At 38.9% G+C, this 17,270-nt stretch overlaps 1 protein-coding gene and 1 pseudogene across 4 annotated transcripts; one reads left to right on the top strand and one right to left on the bottom strand.

The window, feature by feature from the left end:
- Positions 1 to 2,724: 2,724 nt before the first annotated feature.
- On the bottom strand, positions 2,725 to 15,645 carry DPY30 (dpy-30 histone methyltransferase complex regulatory subunit). 4 transcript variants are annotated; one of them, XR_015137267.1, is made up of 6 exons: positions 15,111 to 15,645; positions 14,940 to 15,011; positions 14,807 to 14,854; positions 5,050 to 5,192; positions 3,822 to 4,001; positions 2,725 to 3,068 (listed from the first exon to the last, which is right to left on the bottom strand). XR_015137267.1 is itself a non-coding variant. In XM_086327548.1 (6 exons), the coding sequence occupies exons 2-6, from the start codon at positions 14,973 to 14,975 to the stop codon at positions 2,996 to 2,998; spliced, it is 480 nt and encodes a 159-aa protein (XP_086183674.1). In that variant the 5' UTR covers positions 14,976 to 15,011; positions 15,250 to 15,323; the 3' UTR covers positions 2,725 to 2,995. The 4 variants fall into 4 exon arrangements, 3 of the variants coding, with proteins under 3 accessions (XP_086183674.1, XP_086183676.1, XP_086183675.1); XM_086327548.1 differs by having other exon boundaries at positions 15,250 to 15,323; XM_086327550.1 differs by lacking the exon at positions 3,822 to 4,001 and having other exon boundaries at positions 15,111 to 15,323.
- Positions 7,441 to 9,419, top strand: LOC147363546 (transmembrane protein 33 pseudogene; annotated as a pseudogene).
- Positions 15,646 to 17,270: the final 1,625 nt, after the last annotated feature.

Below are 17,270 nucleotides of genomic sequence, written 5' to 3'. Positions count from 1 at the left end.
ATGAATAGCTTCTTCAGCATTACTGGTTGGGGCATAGACTTGGATTACTGTGATACTGAATGGTTTGCCTTGGAAACGAACAGAGATCATTCTGTCATTTTTGAGATTGCATCCAAGTACTGCATTTCAGACTCTTTTGTTGACCATGATGGCTACTCCATTTCTTCTGAGGGATTCCTGCCCGCAGTAGTAGATATAATGGTCATCTGAGTTAAATTCACCCATTCCAGTCCATTTTAGTTTGCTGATTCCTAGAATGTCAACGTTCACTCTTGCCATCTCTTGTTTGACCACTTTCAATTTGCCTTGATTCATGGACCTGACATTCCAGGTTCCTCTGCAATATTGCTTTTTACAGCATTGGACCTTGCTTCCATCACCAGTCACATCCACAACGGGGTATTGTTTTTGCTTTGGCTCCATCCCTTCATTCTTTCTGGAGTTATTTCTCCATTGTTCTCCAGTAGCATATTGGGCACCTACCGCTCTGGGGAGTTCCTCTTTCAGTATCGTATCATTTTGCCTAAGATCTTATTCTACTTTCAAAAAACCTGAAACTGCATACATTATAGGAGTGGTTTGTGGAAGAAATACAGAATTCCAATCAAAGAATCCATACCCAAAGCAATGGCTGAAATAAAAAATATTATGAAGTTAATAATAAAGATTAAAAAAAAAAAAAACTGTTCAGTGTCTTTTATGATTCCTTATTATGACTCCTTCTTTTAATCTACCAACCAGATAAGAGGGCTTCTATTGTACACACATAAAAACAGACTGATTTTTTCCCCCTCAAGGAAAAATTTTAAGCACACCTGAGGGCAATACAGCATTAAGGGAAGGGAGCCAATACAGCATTTAAGCTGGGTTTGAATCTCTGCCCCAAACCTACTTCCCCTGTAACTTTAAGCAAGTTAATTAAATCTCACTTTTTTCACCTTAACCTACATCACAGGGTTTTGAGGATTAAATGACAATTCATGTACTTAGAATGGGCCTTGGCATATGGTGAGCGCTAAGTGGGATGTGCACTGCCAGCAAGACACGCCTATTCTCAGTCCTTACTGAAAAAGGTATCAATTTTAAGATTGAATAATTTAAGCCCTATCTTGAAGATAACTCAATAGAACACTAAAAGTAATGCAGCACTAGGCAGAGTACTGAATTACTTCTAATTCAGTCGCTAACCAAAGGTGGTATGAGAATGCCTTAGAGTTTCTCTCAAAATGAGAAGCCTGGGCTCTATTCCAGTTGCATCAGGCTCTCCAGGGTCCAGGCATGCATATAGAGATATATATGCATGAGATATATAACAGATATAATTTCTATTTATACTTTTAATATATTTTATATTTATATATGAAGTTTCACAAGTGGCTCTGATGTGAATCGCTGATGGACTGTTGAAACTATTTATGCTTTAATAAAATACTCAAATTTTTTAAAAAAGGCAGATTAACATATTAATCACCAAAATAAATTTAGTGAAATTAATACTTGCAAAATCTATAAGCAGTGTATGAGTCCAGTATTTCCAGGTTTTTCCCATTCAGACCTATCAACCCGCATAGATACATCAAAACCATATCACCTCCCCAAGTGTCACTCCTTTTTTGCTATATTAAAGAGAACTTTAATATGTTTTTGCTGTATTAAAGAGAACTGTAAGACATACCATGTCAGCATTACATTTCTAACTCCAACTTCACATGTTTAGCTTGGAGACATGTTCTCTAACATGCTTCCAAAGCAGGATTTCTCAACCTTAGAACTACTGACATTTTGAGCTGGATGATTTGGGGGAATGTGTGGGACACCCAGGCTGTCTGTGCATTAAGATTATTTAGCAGTGTTCCTGGCAATTATCCACTAGATGCCAGTAGAATCTCACCTTACTCCAGTTATGACACCAAAATGTTTCTGGACATCCCCTAATGTCCCTTGGGAAAGGAGGGGAGATGGGTGCGAAATCACCCCCAGTTGAGAAACCACTGCTCTAGTGAATGTTTTTCCTGCCTGGCTCTCTGCAGACAATTTTCTCTTTTCTGAGCTAGTGCATTATCTCAATTTCTTCATACAGGACAAAGTGAGCAGACCTGAAAAACAATAGAAGGACTAGCTGGTGTTTTTTAATTGCAAAAAGCAGTATGTTAACTAGCCCAAGAACTTCTCTCTTAGCTATCAGCAACACATTGGTAGAACTGGGTCTTAATGCCCATTCAAGCACTTACCAGCTGTGTGGCCTTGAGCAAGTCACTTAACCTCTCCCAATCAGTTTCATCTGCAAAATCGGAATAACAAGATCTACTTTGCAGAGTTGCTACATTAGAGATAATTTAAATAAAATAATTCTGCACCTAACACATAGTAGAACTATAATAAATGATATTTTTTATTATATTAATACCATAAAGGTTGACAGCACCGAAGGATATTGTACACCCTCTGCAGTACTTACAACAGAACTCCAAATTTATTATGTGTTAGAATCACCAATGACATCTGTTAAAAACTGAAGATGCCCAAATCCTAGTCTCTCAGAGATCCAGGAACAACACTACAAAAACTGGCTGAGAGTTTTTTATATTCTAATTGACTATGGTATATTTTCACACTGTTGTAAAACTCTACAACATGCTAAGACACGTGGAAGTAAGTAATACATGAAAACAATTGAACCACATAAAATATTTGCCACATAGAACAAAAACTACTGTAAAATAATGATGTTTTAACAGTTTATTTTGAAGGTCATTTTAAAAACAAAGTTAAAGACAATCTGAAAAAATTGCACGGAACACATTTATTAAATAAGTTTGTGATTAAATCAATAAGGGAAATGATGTCTTCTTCTGCAACTCCGAAATAAGTTCTGTTGTCCTGAAGGTTCTTATTCTTCCAAAAAGGGGTGGGTGGGGAATCATGGCAACTAAAGCTGCCTCTTAATCATGTAAATCTACAGTAGAAACCAAATTTTTCTGTTCTTCCCAATAAGTCAGTTTCGATCTTCAAACTGTGCCTTGTTTTTTAAAAGATATGATGCTAGAAATTCAATGGGATTTGGTGGTCTGTAAGGGAAAAGAAATCCAAATTTTAGAAATTTACATTCTAGATGTGTTAAATGTATTGTTCCATAAAATCTTTTCTTTTTTTTTTTGGCTGCCCCATATGGGATACAAGATCTTAGTTCCTGGACTAGGCATTGAACCTGTGCCCCTGCAGTGGAAGCACAGAGTCTTAACCCACTGGATTGCCACGAAGTCCCTTAAACATATCTTAAAATTAAGCAGCGGGTAGGAGAGGGAGCTGGAAGAAGGCGGTCAAAAGGTACAAAACTCCAATGATAAGTACAAAGGATGTAATGTGCAACATGACCATAGCTGACACTGCTATGTGATATACAAGAAAGTCATTAAAAGAGTAGATCCTAAGAGTTCTCATAACAAAAAGATGCTTTCTTTTTTCTCCACTGTATCTATATATGAGATAATGGATGTTAACTAAACCTATGTGGTAAACCACCATGCTGTATACTTTAAACAGTGATGTATGTCCATGTTTTTCTCAATAAAACTGGAAAAAAAATTTTAATAAAATGTTATTTCACATTTATCACCTTTACATATGTTCTTTTTGCTGATAAAACAGGTCCAAAAATGAAAAGTTGGGGGAACATCTATTTTAAACTCTATTATAAAAAAGCATATTTAGAACTGATTTACAATAATCTCTAAACGTTCTCTTAGCACTTTAAATAGCCTTTTGAACTAACTAGACAGAGACATGGAGAAGGCAATGGCAACCCACTCCAGTACTCTTGCCTGGAAAATCCCATGGACAGAGGAGCCAGGCTGCAGTCCATGGGGTCGCTAGGAGTCGGACAGGACTGAGCGACTTCACTTTCACTTTTCACTTTCATGCATTGGAGAAGGAAATGGCAGCCCACTCCAGTGTTCTTGCTTGGAGAATTCCAGGGATGGCGGAGCCTGGTGGGCTGCTGTCTATAGGGTCGCACAGAGTCGGACATAACTGAAGTGACTTAGCAGCAGCAGCAGCAGACACAGACAATACTTGTTACATAATAATTTGAGGGATTATTTTGCTAAAATGCCTTACAATAAATGCAAAAACTTGCATTTATTAACAGAATATTACTTTAAAACTTTTTCAAATTTTATTCTTCTAGAATTTAAAGTAATATTTAGAATTTCCAATATACTGGCCTTCTTTTACAGTGTTCACCATTAGTCTTTTGAGAAAAATATCCAAGCAAGAATACTGGAGTGGGTTGCCATTTCCTTCTCCAGGGGATCTTCCCCACTTAGGGACTGAACCCACATCTCCCATTTTTCGTGCACTGGAGGGAAGGTTCTTTACCACTGCGCCACCTGGAAGCCAGTTACACCCAATAAATATTGACTAACGTAACTTACAAAAAAAAATTTTCTTATTGATTTACTTATACAAAAATAATTTAGGTAGACTTATCAGGGAAAAAATATGTACAGGACAGAGAAAAAATTGTAATCTTGCTAACAAAAAAATGTAAATTAAAACAACTTGGTAAAAAAAAGTTTATAACACATGTAGCTAAGGCTACACTGGAAGAATCTTAAGGATAAACTTTTCGATGGAAATATATTATTATGGGTCAAACACCATAAAAATAGTCATGTCATTTGAAATAGTAAACCAACTCTTGGGTGTTTATCATAAGGAAGTAATTAAACAAAAACAAAAAGAAATGAAAGCAGATAAACTACCTGGTGACCAACAACAATAAAGGAAATTGAACCTAAATGTTCAAAAACGAGATATAAAATTACATGTATACCATGATTACAAATATACACATAGGATCTAAGACTAGTAGAAAAATAAAATGTCTGAACTGAGGTTATATCTGACTTCTTTTTAAAAAATCTTTAGTATCTATAAGTTCCTTATACAGTAAAAAAAATAACTACACATAATTAATATTTCAACCAGGGAAGTTATTATTTTGCTTTCTCTGGTAAGCCCATTTGCAGACAGACACTATTATCTTACCTTTCCTTTGCAAGTACAGCAAGTCCTTGTAATAAGATAGGCACAACTGTCTGATCCAGATAGGCACGAGTTGGCAAAGACTGGAGATCCACTTTCTGTTTTGATGACTTTTCTGCGTTAATTTTCTCATTTTCTACTATCCTCTAGAGAATTAAAAAAAAAATGCATAAATATTAAAACTGCAAATCTCTCTGCCAAAATAAAATCAGACCCATTTCTAAATGTCATTCAAGAATTTTCTGAAGGCATCATAATATCTCATCCTTTTAATGTCGTATCTCCAGATGCTCACTTACTTTCTCTCTTTGCCTTTTGTAGGAGCAAAAATAAGTACTTTTTCTTTGAGAATACCTTCTTACAGTGTGCTTCAAAAAAATCTGGACATGACACTAAGTAGGCAATGGCACCCCACTCCACTACTCTTGCCTGGGAAATCCCATGGACGGAGGAGCCTGGTAGGCTACAGTCCATGGGGTCGCTAAGAGTCGGACAGGACTGAGCGACTTCACTTTCACTTTTCACTTTCCTGCATTGAAGAAGGAAATGGCAACCCACTCCAGTTTTCTTGCCTGGAGAATCCCAGAGACAGGGGATCCTGGTGGGCTGCCGTCTATGGGGTCGCACAGAGTCGGACACGACTGAAGTGACTTAGCAGCAGCAGCAGCACTGAATCACAGTGAGAAAACTAGTTCTGTTTCAATTTTTTCATCACAGATAATATCAAGGACAAAGTCTCAGTTTGATCCTAACATGTCTCTAACACTTCTGTAACACTTGCTAACCTCCCTCCTTAGACAGGGAACAGGTTTCAGGCTCAGAGGCTTCAACAGGCAACAGAGCTAAAATATATTACTTCTGTTTTGTAGTCTGTTTTGAATTCCCTGTTTTCATTTTTATAGTTACCTCTACCACAATGAGAATGCTTTTCCATTTATGTTTCTTTTTAAAATAAATACATCTGATTTTTTTTAAGTAAATTTAAGAAAAAATATTAAGTAAAAATAGCCAAAAAACAGAAGAAATTACTAACACGGGAAAGATCATTACTGTGATATTTAAATGATGTTTAGAAAATGATGACTTATACTTCCTTCACTAAGAATCCCCATGAGAAAATTCAGGCCTTTCATATAGATTCATCTGATATCCAGAGTATCAAAAACTGCTTTACTAAAAAGCTATGCCTTCTGAAAATCTACCATTTCAGAAGTTTAGAAATAAGTCGCCATCTCAAAAGTCAAAACACTATTAAGAGCACTTTTATTTAAAGAACTTTTGTTCCAATCATACTGGAATGGATATAAATAAGTCAATAATTATAAAAACTATTTTTCTATACTTAATTTTTTTAAGAAAATTTTTTATTTTGTAAAAACTGAGAAAAAACTTTAAGCATATAACATACATACCATGCTTTTCAAAACATTTGCCAGAACTATCAGATAACTTGTCTAGTTTTGCTTATGATTTTTCAGTCTAATTTTTGGACTTAATAAAAATTATATATGCTAATGAATGGAATAGCTATTTGCCCATGAATTAAGAAACTTCTTGTTCATCAGTAAATTTCAACAAATATATGATAAAAACTAGTCATTTACATGACATCCCAATACCTTAACAAAAAACACCAATACCTAAGCAACTCTAATAGATCCTATAATAAGGTCCTTAACAAGTTCTCTGATTTATATCATTTAAACATTCACTAAATACTTACGATGTACTGTAATGCTTAATTTTAGTAGTCAAAATCCTAAATTAATCTAAAAAAATTTACAGTTGACCCCTGAACATGAAGGTTTGGGGCACCAACACGTTCTGCCCAGCCAAAACCCACCTATAACTTACAGTTGGCTCCTCCATATCTGTGGTTCTGTACCTACAGTTCTACATCCTTGGGTTCAACCAACTGGAAATCACGCAGTACTACAGTATTTACTATTGGAAAAAAATCCACATTTAAGTGGACCCACGCAGTTCAAACCTATGCTGTTCAAGGGTCAAACGTATATCCAAACTAACACACATATTCATAATAGATTAAGCTTTTAAGAGTGTAGAACAGTGACCATAAAAATGGGAAAAAGTGAGGTGAATCCTATGATTGCCATGCTTACTGCATCCTGCCTAAAGAACTTACAGTGATACCCAGGAAGAAGGAACCAAGCAGAGCCCTGCAGTCTCCCCAAGATGAGAAGACAGAGTTGAAAATTCAGAGAGACCAAGGGAACTAGAAATCGCAGAGCGCTAAGAGGACAGTTTCACAGAAGGGAGTTGATCAGAAAGAGACAAAGAGATCGTCTCCCAGTTTTCAGGTGCGTACTAGTCAGAGCATGAGTGTGAGGGAACTACCCAAGGCCAGAAGAAAAAACCACTTGGAAGAAGCACATGGCACAATCCCCAGAGCTCCACAGGCCAGGAGTAGTTCATGGTCCTATGACCCAGAATGAAAACCTCGTAATACATGAAGCATTGGGCAGAATACACAAGGAAGAAATTAAGCATGAACTAAAGACTAGTGGGTTAGTCACTCAGTCCTGTCCGACTCTTTGTGACCCCATAAAGTGTAGGCTCCTCTGTCCATGGAAGTGGGTTGCCAAAGGCTAATCTGGTCCCATTTAAAAAAGCTTAAAGGCAAACTTCAAAAGGATCAAATAACTTGACCATGTCCCAGAACAAAGCTCAAGGTTTGAAGAAATGCAAAAAAAAAAAAAATGCACCAGCACCCAACAAAGTGCATAGTGCAAAGCCCTTAGTAAAAATTACCAGACAGACCAAGAAGCAGGAAAAAACCACCCATAATGAAGAGAAAAACCAATTCACAGAAACAGACTCAGAAAGATACCGACAGCATTGGCAATGCCATTAAGCTAGTTATTATAATATATTCCATATGTTAAAGAAGACAGAGGAAAGAATGAATAAATTAAGCTAACAAAATACTTTAAAATATTTGAAGAAATGTCTGAATTTTCAAATATCATTAAAATTCTAAATGCAAAGGTCCAAGAAACTCAATCCTAAGCACAAGAAACATTAAAACAAACAAAAAATTATGCCAAGGCACATCAAAATTAAGTTATCTAAAGCTAGTAATAAAATCTTAAAAGCACAAAGAGAAGGGATTTAAATATGGAGCAAAGAGAGTAGTGACAGAACACTTTTCATCAGAAACAACATCAGCCAGAAGACAGTGAAGCATATCTACACTCAGCAAATATACCTCAAAACAAGGGGAAAATAATTATACCTTTTTAGACATTCAGAACCTTAAAGAACTCCTTACCAGCAGACCTCCACTACAAGAAACACTAAAGAAAACCCTTCAGGAGGAGGGAAATGATGCCAGATGGGAAGCTGGATCTACACAGACGGCCGGAGAACCCAGAAATAATAACTATATGGATAAACGTGACTCCTTCCTCTTAATGTTTAAATCTCCTTTAAAGAGATAATTAGACAGAAGTGAAGGGAACACTTCCGGGCTCCACAATCACCTGGAGCGGGCGGCGGCGTTAGGTCGACCCTGCTGGGCCTCTTTCTGCAGCTCCGCCTTTGCTCTGGTCTTTCTGGAAATCTTGCTGGTACCAGACAGCCTCCCAGACGTGTGTGAGGGACCCCCATAGTGCATACATTCCCCAAACGGCCCCCCAGGGGCGGGCACAGTGCAATTCTTGATGGCCAGTGAATGGACAACAACAATGTGGCTTTCTGGCTTGTTCAGTTTACTGTTCTGTTTGTTCTGCCTCTTGCTGGGTTGCATGAAGCGGCAAGCTGTTACCAAGCAAGTTACCAAGTAACTTGCTTTGCTGGCAAGTGCTCTGGCCAGTGCTCTGAGGCTGTACCAAAGATGACTTCGCTTCCAGTTAAGCAGAGCATTCCTGGCCTGAGCTTTGTTAGGGGACTGCTGGCACTACCTGTTATATTCATTCATCTTTGTCAACTCTTCCAGTTACAATGAATATTCTCCCAGTCTTGTTATTTTCTTGGCTTCATGCTGCCACATACTGGAAAAAGGCACTTAGTGCAAAGGGTTCAAATAGTTTATCTCTACTGGGACCTCTCGTCCATAAATTAAGCACTAATCAACAGAATATTCTGAAATTCAATACTTATCATTAAATAATCTTGATGGCTGCTACAGTTTTTATGCTTTTTTAGTGGCCAAGAAAGTTTGCTCCAGCTTTTTATATACTATAGATTCCTCAATACCACTCTCAAAGAAATCCATATCGTAGAGGACATTAACGAATTGAGGGCTGTTGTTGAATATCTAATAATGAAACCTGCTTGCCCACTGTTTTGTAAGAAGACTTTGTCTCCAGAGCATTGCTTTGATGAGCAGACTAGCACTAACAGTTGCATAGTTTACCATCCAGCTAAGTTATATGTAATACAAATGAGTATTATTAGCAGCTGGTACTCTCCAGGTGTAAAACTGACCTCAATGCAATTTACATAAATACATCTCAAAAGAAAAATAATCGTTTTCCCAGAATGCTAAATCAAACTTTTAAACACTGAGGAACTTTATTGTAACCTGTTGTTAATGGTTAAGTAAGTTTAAATCTTGTGACAATGTATCAGAAATCCTTTAGACTGGTGTGCCTTCATCATAAAGTACATCTATTTCTCTTATAAAAATAGCTCTAAAAATTGTTTTCATCTAATTGGTAACCTTAATTTGTACCTGGCATGAGTTGATTATGGTAATACTAACGTGTAAATTCAGCATATTTTGAGACAGTATTCTTTTGGCTTTTAGTAATTTTGGGTGATTTTAACAAAAACACTTCCCACTGTGTTTAATTTCAAATTTTTTCTGAACCAACCAAGTGCTACTTGGTTAGGACAGATTTATTTTTGATGTATCACTATAATAGTAATTCTATATGTATCTTATGCTATGATCCTCCAAATTTTTATTTTCATAATTATTTCTGTGGCTTCAAACATTTTTTTTAAAAGGTCCCACTGTAAGCTTGTTTGTTAGCCAACTGGGTAAATGTCTGTGGTCACCTAGCATTTTACGTTACAGAGCAGTAGTCAAAAGACACTTTTCCTTTCAGAGACCCATTGAGTAACATTTCTCAAATACGAAATCCTTTTTTTAGAAATGTGCACACACAGGTTTCAGTAGTTTACACAATTACTTAGATCAGATTCTTGACTGAGAGTTTTCTTAGTTTCCTAGGCCTAAATTTTCATAATTACAGCAGTGCAGATGCCTTTTGAAAGTCATGTAACTGAAGATTTAGCATATGACTAAACTTAGTATCTGTTCTTAAATAATAATGAAGATTATGTATACTCGCCCATCAAATCTGATTTAAAAGATTTAACAGAAAGGTTTATAGGTAAGGTTATTGATTGGGAATGGGGCCAGAGGAAGAATTAAGAGGTAAACAGTATATATTTCTAATTTGCAATGCAGAGATAAGTTTGGGGGAATTGGATGTATAATCCAACTATGATTGAGTTGTATGTTTAATACATTTGTTGCGCTTCCATCAACTCCTTTATAAAACTCATTCTGATCTTTATTACTGCTGTTTAAAACACTGCAAAATGTTAATACTGAGTAATGTAATGGTTTTTGTAACCAGTTTTCTTCTGTGTATGTAACTTGGATTTCTCAAATACACTCAGGGACTTATCAGTAACATCAGTTTTCTTTTTATTCAACTTTTTGATCCACAGAAATGTGATACTTACTTGATAGCTCAACTGTAGCCAGCTATTTTTGTAATTTTGAAATATTTATCTACTAAGTTAGAGAATGCTCCAACTACCACACAATTGCACTCATCTCACACGCTAGTAAAGTAATGCTCAAAATTCTCCAAGCCAGGCTTCAGCAATACGTGAACCATGAACTTCCAGATGTTCAAGCTGGTTTTAGATAAGGCAGAGGAACCAGAGATCAAATTGCCAACATCCGCTGGATCATGGAAAAAGCAAGAGTTCCAGAAAAACATCTATTTCAGCTTTATTGACTATGCCAAAGCCTTTGACTGTGTAGATCACAATAAACTGTGGAAAATTCTGAAAGAGATGGGAATACCAGACCACCTGACTTGCCTCTTGAGAAACCTATATGCAGGTCAGGAAGCAACAGTAAGAACTGGACATGGAACAACAGACTGGTTCCAAACAGGAAAAGGAGTACGTCAAGGCTGTATATTGTCACTCTGCTTATTTAACTTATATGCAGAGTACATCATGAGAAGCGCTGGGCTGGAGGAAGCACAAGCTGGAAATCAAGATTGCCGGGAGAAATATCAATCACCTCAGACATGCAGATGACACCACTCTTATGGCAGAAAGAGAAAAGGAACTAAAAAGCCTCTTGATGAAAGTGAAAGAGGAGAGAGAAAAAGTTGGCTTAAAGCTCAACATTCAGAAAACAAAGATTATGGCATCTGGTCCCATCACTTCATGGGAAATAGATGGGAAAACAGTGGAAACAGTGGCTGACTTTTTTTGGGGGGGCTCCAAAATCACTGCAGATGGTGATTGTAGCCATGAAATTAAAAGACAGTTACTCCTTGGAAGGAAAGTTATGACCAACCTAGATAGCATATTCAAAAGCAGAGACATTACTTTGCCAACAAAGGTCCGTCTAGCCAAGGCTATGGTTTTTCCAGTGGTCATGTATGGATGTGAGAGTTGGACTGTGAAGAAAGCTGAGTGCCGAAGAATTGATGCTTTTGAACTGTGGTATTGGAGAAGACTCTTGAAAGTCCCTTGGACTGCAAGGAGATCCAACCAATCCATTCTAAAGGAGATCAGTCCTGGGTGTTCATTGGAAGGACTGATGCTAAAGCTGAAACTCCGATACTTTGGCCACCTCATGCGAAGAGTTGACTCATTGGAAAAGACCCTGATGCTGGGAGGGATTGGGGGCGAGAGGAGAAGGAGATGACAGAGGATGAGATGGTTGGATGGCATCACCGACTCGATGGACGTGAGTTTGAGTGAACTGCGGGAGTTGGTGATGGACAGGGAGGCCTGGTGTGCTGTGATTCATGGGGTCACAAAGAGTCGGACACGACTGAGTGACTGAACTGAACTGACTGAAGTTAGAGAAGCCCATTAATTTCAGTTGATTGTGGAGGGGGCAGAGTCTCATTATCATTATGTAATCTGATGGTTTTAAAAATTTTCTAGAGCAATAAATTAACTACAATGTGAAGTAAACAATTTAAAATTTTTTAAATAAAAAGGATAATTGACTTTTTAAAGAAAAAATAAAAACAATCAATTGAAGGGTTTATAACATATGCAGAAATGTAATATGTGATAACAACAGTATAAAGGCCTGGAGAGAGCAAATGGAAAGATACTGTTGTAAGGTCCTTATACCATACATGAAAAGATATGATACCACTTGGAGGTAAATTGTGGGAAGTTAAACTTCTGTACAAGTCCTAAAGCAGCCACCAAAAAAATTATAAGTCAATAATCAAAATAAAATGGAATTCTAAAAATGAATTTCTAAAAAGAAAAGCAGCAGCTGTAGAACAGTGATTTCCAGACTTTGAGATATCACAAACAAGTAAATTAACAATAACATATTGAAAGAAGGGACTAACATAAGGTTGTTAACTTTATTTAACCAAGTAAAACCTCACAAACAAACAAGCATAATTATTATTTTACTATCACCATTAACTCATAAAAGAACAGGCATTTCAAAATTATGGAAGCAAGAAAACCAATCACCAAATAATGTAGCATCATCATTCATTCACTCCACTTTCCTTTTTTCTCACTGTACTATGGAAATTGGTCTGAAGGTTTGAAAAAATGTATTTGGTATCCCTGTATCATGGCTCTGCCTCCTTATACAAACATCAACAAGAAAAGACTGCACTGATGCCTAAAAACAATCCTCTTAAATGACTAAAACACTAAGTGGCATAGAGTATCTTCATCTGATTCAGCATAGCAGCTCAATTAAAAACTGCATCATGAAGATTCAAATTCTCTTAACCCTGTTATCAAACCAATGAATAATCCTGGCAATTTACAGGCACAGAGAAGTCACTCCACATGACAGGGAATTCTGGAGTTGATCAAGATGAGCAATATAATTTAATCCCACCTCAAAAATGTCAGCCTGCCTAGGTTTAACTTAAACAAGTTAGTCAACTTCTCTGAGCTTTGCAAGAGGAAAAATACACAAAAGTTACTTAGCGCTAATACTAGTAGCTATTACTATTATTACTGTACTTGGAAATGCTCCTGCCCTCATTTATCCAAACGTAATTACTGATGTCTTTCTTTCCCCCATAAAACACACACTTTCTCTATATTCCTAACCAATCCCACCTGCTGCTGCTAAGTCGCTTCAGTCGTGTCCGACTCTGTGCGACCCCACAGACAGCAACCCACTAGGTTCCTCTGTCCCTGGGATTCTCCAGGCAAGAACACTGAAGTGGGTTGCCATTTCCTTCTCCAATGCGTGAAAGTGAAGTCGCTCAGTTATGCCCGACTCTTAGCGACCCCATGGACTGTAGCCCACCAGGCTCCTCTGTCCATGGGATTTTCCAGGCAAGAGTACTGGAGTGGGGTGCCATTGCCTTCTCCGGCCCCCTCATCCATAATTCATAACAAATGTCTTCCCTAAGGAGCTCTCACTGCTTGAAGTATTTCCGGATCATTCACCACAGAGGTGGAAATAAATCCCCAGACTGAAGGTTCAGATTTTTCGACATTACACTGTAAATCCAAAATAACACCTGGAAACCTGGGGATTGTTTTGCGGCGATGGTGGAAGCCAGTTCCTCTGTAACATACTAACCATGGTGAGAAAATTCCATAAAGGTGTCTGTGTGTTTCTCTGCCTCAGTGCTTTTATGCATCCCAGTGTTTTTATCCTTTTATCTTTGTCTCTTTTTCATGGTAACTCATCTTCACAAATCATATTATAGCAATCATTTTTTCAAAATCATATATCATCATATATCATGGTGGCTCAGACGGTAAAGCATCTACCTACAATGCCAGAGACCTGGCTTCAATCCCTGGGTCAGGAAGATCTCCTGGAGAAGGGAATGGCAACCCACTCCAGTATTCTTGCCTCCACCCCGCCCCGCACCCCCCCCCCGCCCCCGCAAAAAAATCCCACCTAGCTCTGGTTAATTGAACTGATCTAGCATTCATTTACAAAGTAACCTCTTCTTTTAGAAAGTAACCTCTTAATACCTAATGAAAAAGCTCTATAAAAGTATACTCCTTTTGTATACGGTTTTGCACGTGTACTCTCTGAATTCAGATTTAACCATGTAAGGCAAAAACGGTGTCTACTACCTGTGTTATAGCTTCCAATGTCTCCTGCTAATAAACTCTGCAAAGATATCAACCTTGACTAAATGTTGACTTCACCAGCACACTATCTGCTACAAAAACAACGGGTTTCCTAATTGTAATGTGCAGTTTTTCCACTGCAATATTCCAACAGAACATAAACAGCCACCAAGCAAAACGATTCTGACAATCTCCGTTAGTAATATACGTTTCTTTCTCTATATCATTTTCAAAGTTCAACCCCTGGACTCAGCTAATACGTACGTCTACATACCACGAAGCATTAGTGCTGCTAATAAAATAAGCTGCCCATAATTTGACACTATTTGGTTCATGATGATAAAGTTTTCCCTTGTGCAAAGCAACCTAGCAAAAATGGATCCCAAGTTTTCTGCAGCTCTTAAAAGACGCAAAGATATGGCATAGGAACTGGGCAAGTTACCTCGACGTTGTCTGTGAGACCATATTCAGAGTGGGGATTTTCTGCAACCTAGAAAACAAAACACAAGTCACAGAGGCATCAGCCACTCTTCCTTACTGCACACAGCCACCCTAAATCCAGGGCCTCCTAGTACCTGCGTCTGTCCCTCCAGCATCTGCTCTGGCTCCATGGTGGACCCTGCAAGTCACACTCCCAGGATACCAGCCTTGGAAAACAAGAAAAACCGTGAGTTACCTGGGAGATTTTAAGATGAAGACGCCAGGATGGAGCCCAACCCAGTCCCGACCCCGCCCCTCACCCCCACCTGGGCGCGGGAGCACCCCGAGTTGTAGAGGAGCAGGATGGGACTGTCCACGACCGGGCGCCCGCATCAGGTCCGGTAGCTCCGCGGTACTCCCAAAAACCTAGAAGAGGTGGGGAAAAGGGAAAAGGGAGCTGATTACCCGCGCCCAAGCCGTTCGTTCTTAAGAGCCCTGCACCGCGCCAACTCCCAGGACAAACCGCTTCCGCCGTAAGTGGCGGATGTCGCACGACTGCCGCGCCTGCGCAGAATTGTACGGCCGGGACCGTACGGGTTGTAAGGATAACGTGCTGTCTACGATAAGCAGCGTCCTGGCCAAGGTGTGACCTGCAGTCTGCGAAACAATCGTTCCTTGACGGGCCTACGCTGAGCAGTCGCCACCCCATCTGCAGACCCAGTGAATAGACCAGCTGTCAGGGGTTTGGCCCGGCCATCCCTCGGTGCTGCCTGAAATCTGCCGAAGCTCTTCGCGGAACCGAAAAAACTTGCTGAATAATTCTTACGGAAAAAATCTCAGACCGAAATTCAACAAGCCGGGAAAGAATATCAGTTCAGTCAGTTCAGTCGCTAGTCGTGTCCGACTCTTTGCGACCCCATGGACTGCAGCACGCCAGGCCTCCCTGTCCATCACCAACCCCCAGAATTTGCTTAAACTCAAGTCCACTGAGTGGGTGATGCCATCCAGCCATCTCATCCTCTGTCACCCCTTATTCTACTGCCTTCAATCTTTCCTAGCACCAGGGTCTTTTCAAATGAGTCACTTCTTCGCATCAGGTGGCCAAAATATTGGAGTTTCAGCTTCAATATCAGTCCTTCCAATGAATATTCAGGACTGATTTCCTTTAGGATGAACTGTTTGGATCTCCTTGCTGTCCAAGAGACTCTCAAGAGTCTTCTCCAACACCACAGTTCAAAAGCATCAATTCTTCGGCACTCAGCTTTCTTTATAATCCAATTCTCACATCCATACGTGATTACTGGAAAAACTAAAGCTTTGACTAGATGAACCTTTGTTGGCAAAGTAATATCTCTGCTTTTTAATATGCTGCCTAGGTTGGTCATAACTTTTCTTCCAAGGAGCAAGTGTCTTTAATTTCATGCCTGCAGTCACCATCTGCAGTGATTTGGGACCCCCCCAAAATAGTCTATCACTGTTTCCCCATCTATTTGCCACGAAGTGATGGGACCCGATGCCATGAACTTGGTTTTCTGAATGTTGAGTTTCAAGCCAACTTTTTCACTCTCACTTTCATCAGGAGGCTCTTTAGTTGTTCACTTTCTGCCTTATATAAGGGTGGTGTCATATGCATATCTGAGGTTGTTGATATTTCTCCTGGCAATCTTGATTCCGGTTTGTGCTTCATCCAGCCCAGTGTTTCTCATGATGTACTCTGCATATAAGTTAAATAATCAGGGTGACAATATATAGCCTTGACGTACTCTTTTCGCAGTTTGGAACTAGTCTATTGTTCCATGTCCAATTCTAACTGTTGATTCCTGACCTGCATACAGATTTGTCAAGAGACAGGTCAGGTGGTCTGGTATTCCCATCTCTTTCAGAATTTTCCACAGTTTGTTGTGGTCCACACAGTCAAAGGCTTTGGCATAGTCAATAATGCAGAAGTAGATGTTTTTCCGAACTCTCGTGATTTTTTGATAATCCAGAGGATGTTGGCAATTTGATCTCTGGTTCGTCTACCTTTTCTAAATCCAGTTTAAACATCTAAGTTCACAGTTCACATACTGTTGAAGCCTGGCTTGGAGAATTTTGAACATTATTTTGAAAGCATGTGAGATGAGTGCAACTGTGTGGTAGTTTGAGCATTCTTTGGCATTGCTTTTCTTTGGGATTGGAATGAAAACTGACATTTTCCAGTCCTGTGGCCACTGCTGAGTTCTCCAAATTTGCTGGCATACTGACTGCAGCACTTTCACAGCATCCTCTTTTAGGATTTGAAAAGCTCAACTGGAATTCCATCACCAACACTAGCTTTGTTCGTAGTGATGCTTCCTAAGGCCCGCTTGACTTTGTATTCCAGGATGTCTGGCTGTAGGTGAGTGATCACACCATCGTGATTATCTGGGTTGTGAAGATCTTTTTTGTACAGTTCTTCTGTGTATTCTTGCCACCTCTTAATATCTTCTGCTTCTGTTAGGTCCATA

Source organism: Bos grunniens, chromosome 11 (genome assembly GCF_055505025.1).
Source record: "Bos grunniens cultivar Pamir isolate PY7600 chromosome 11, Bosgru_T2T1.0, whole genome shotgun sequence".
NCBI classification, from domain to species: domain Eukaryota; kingdom Metazoa; phylum Chordata; class Mammalia; order Artiodactyla; family Bovidae; genus Bos; species Bos grunniens.
Note: the sequence above shows the minus strand (reverse complement) of the source record. Positions and strands in the feature narration are given on the sequence as shown.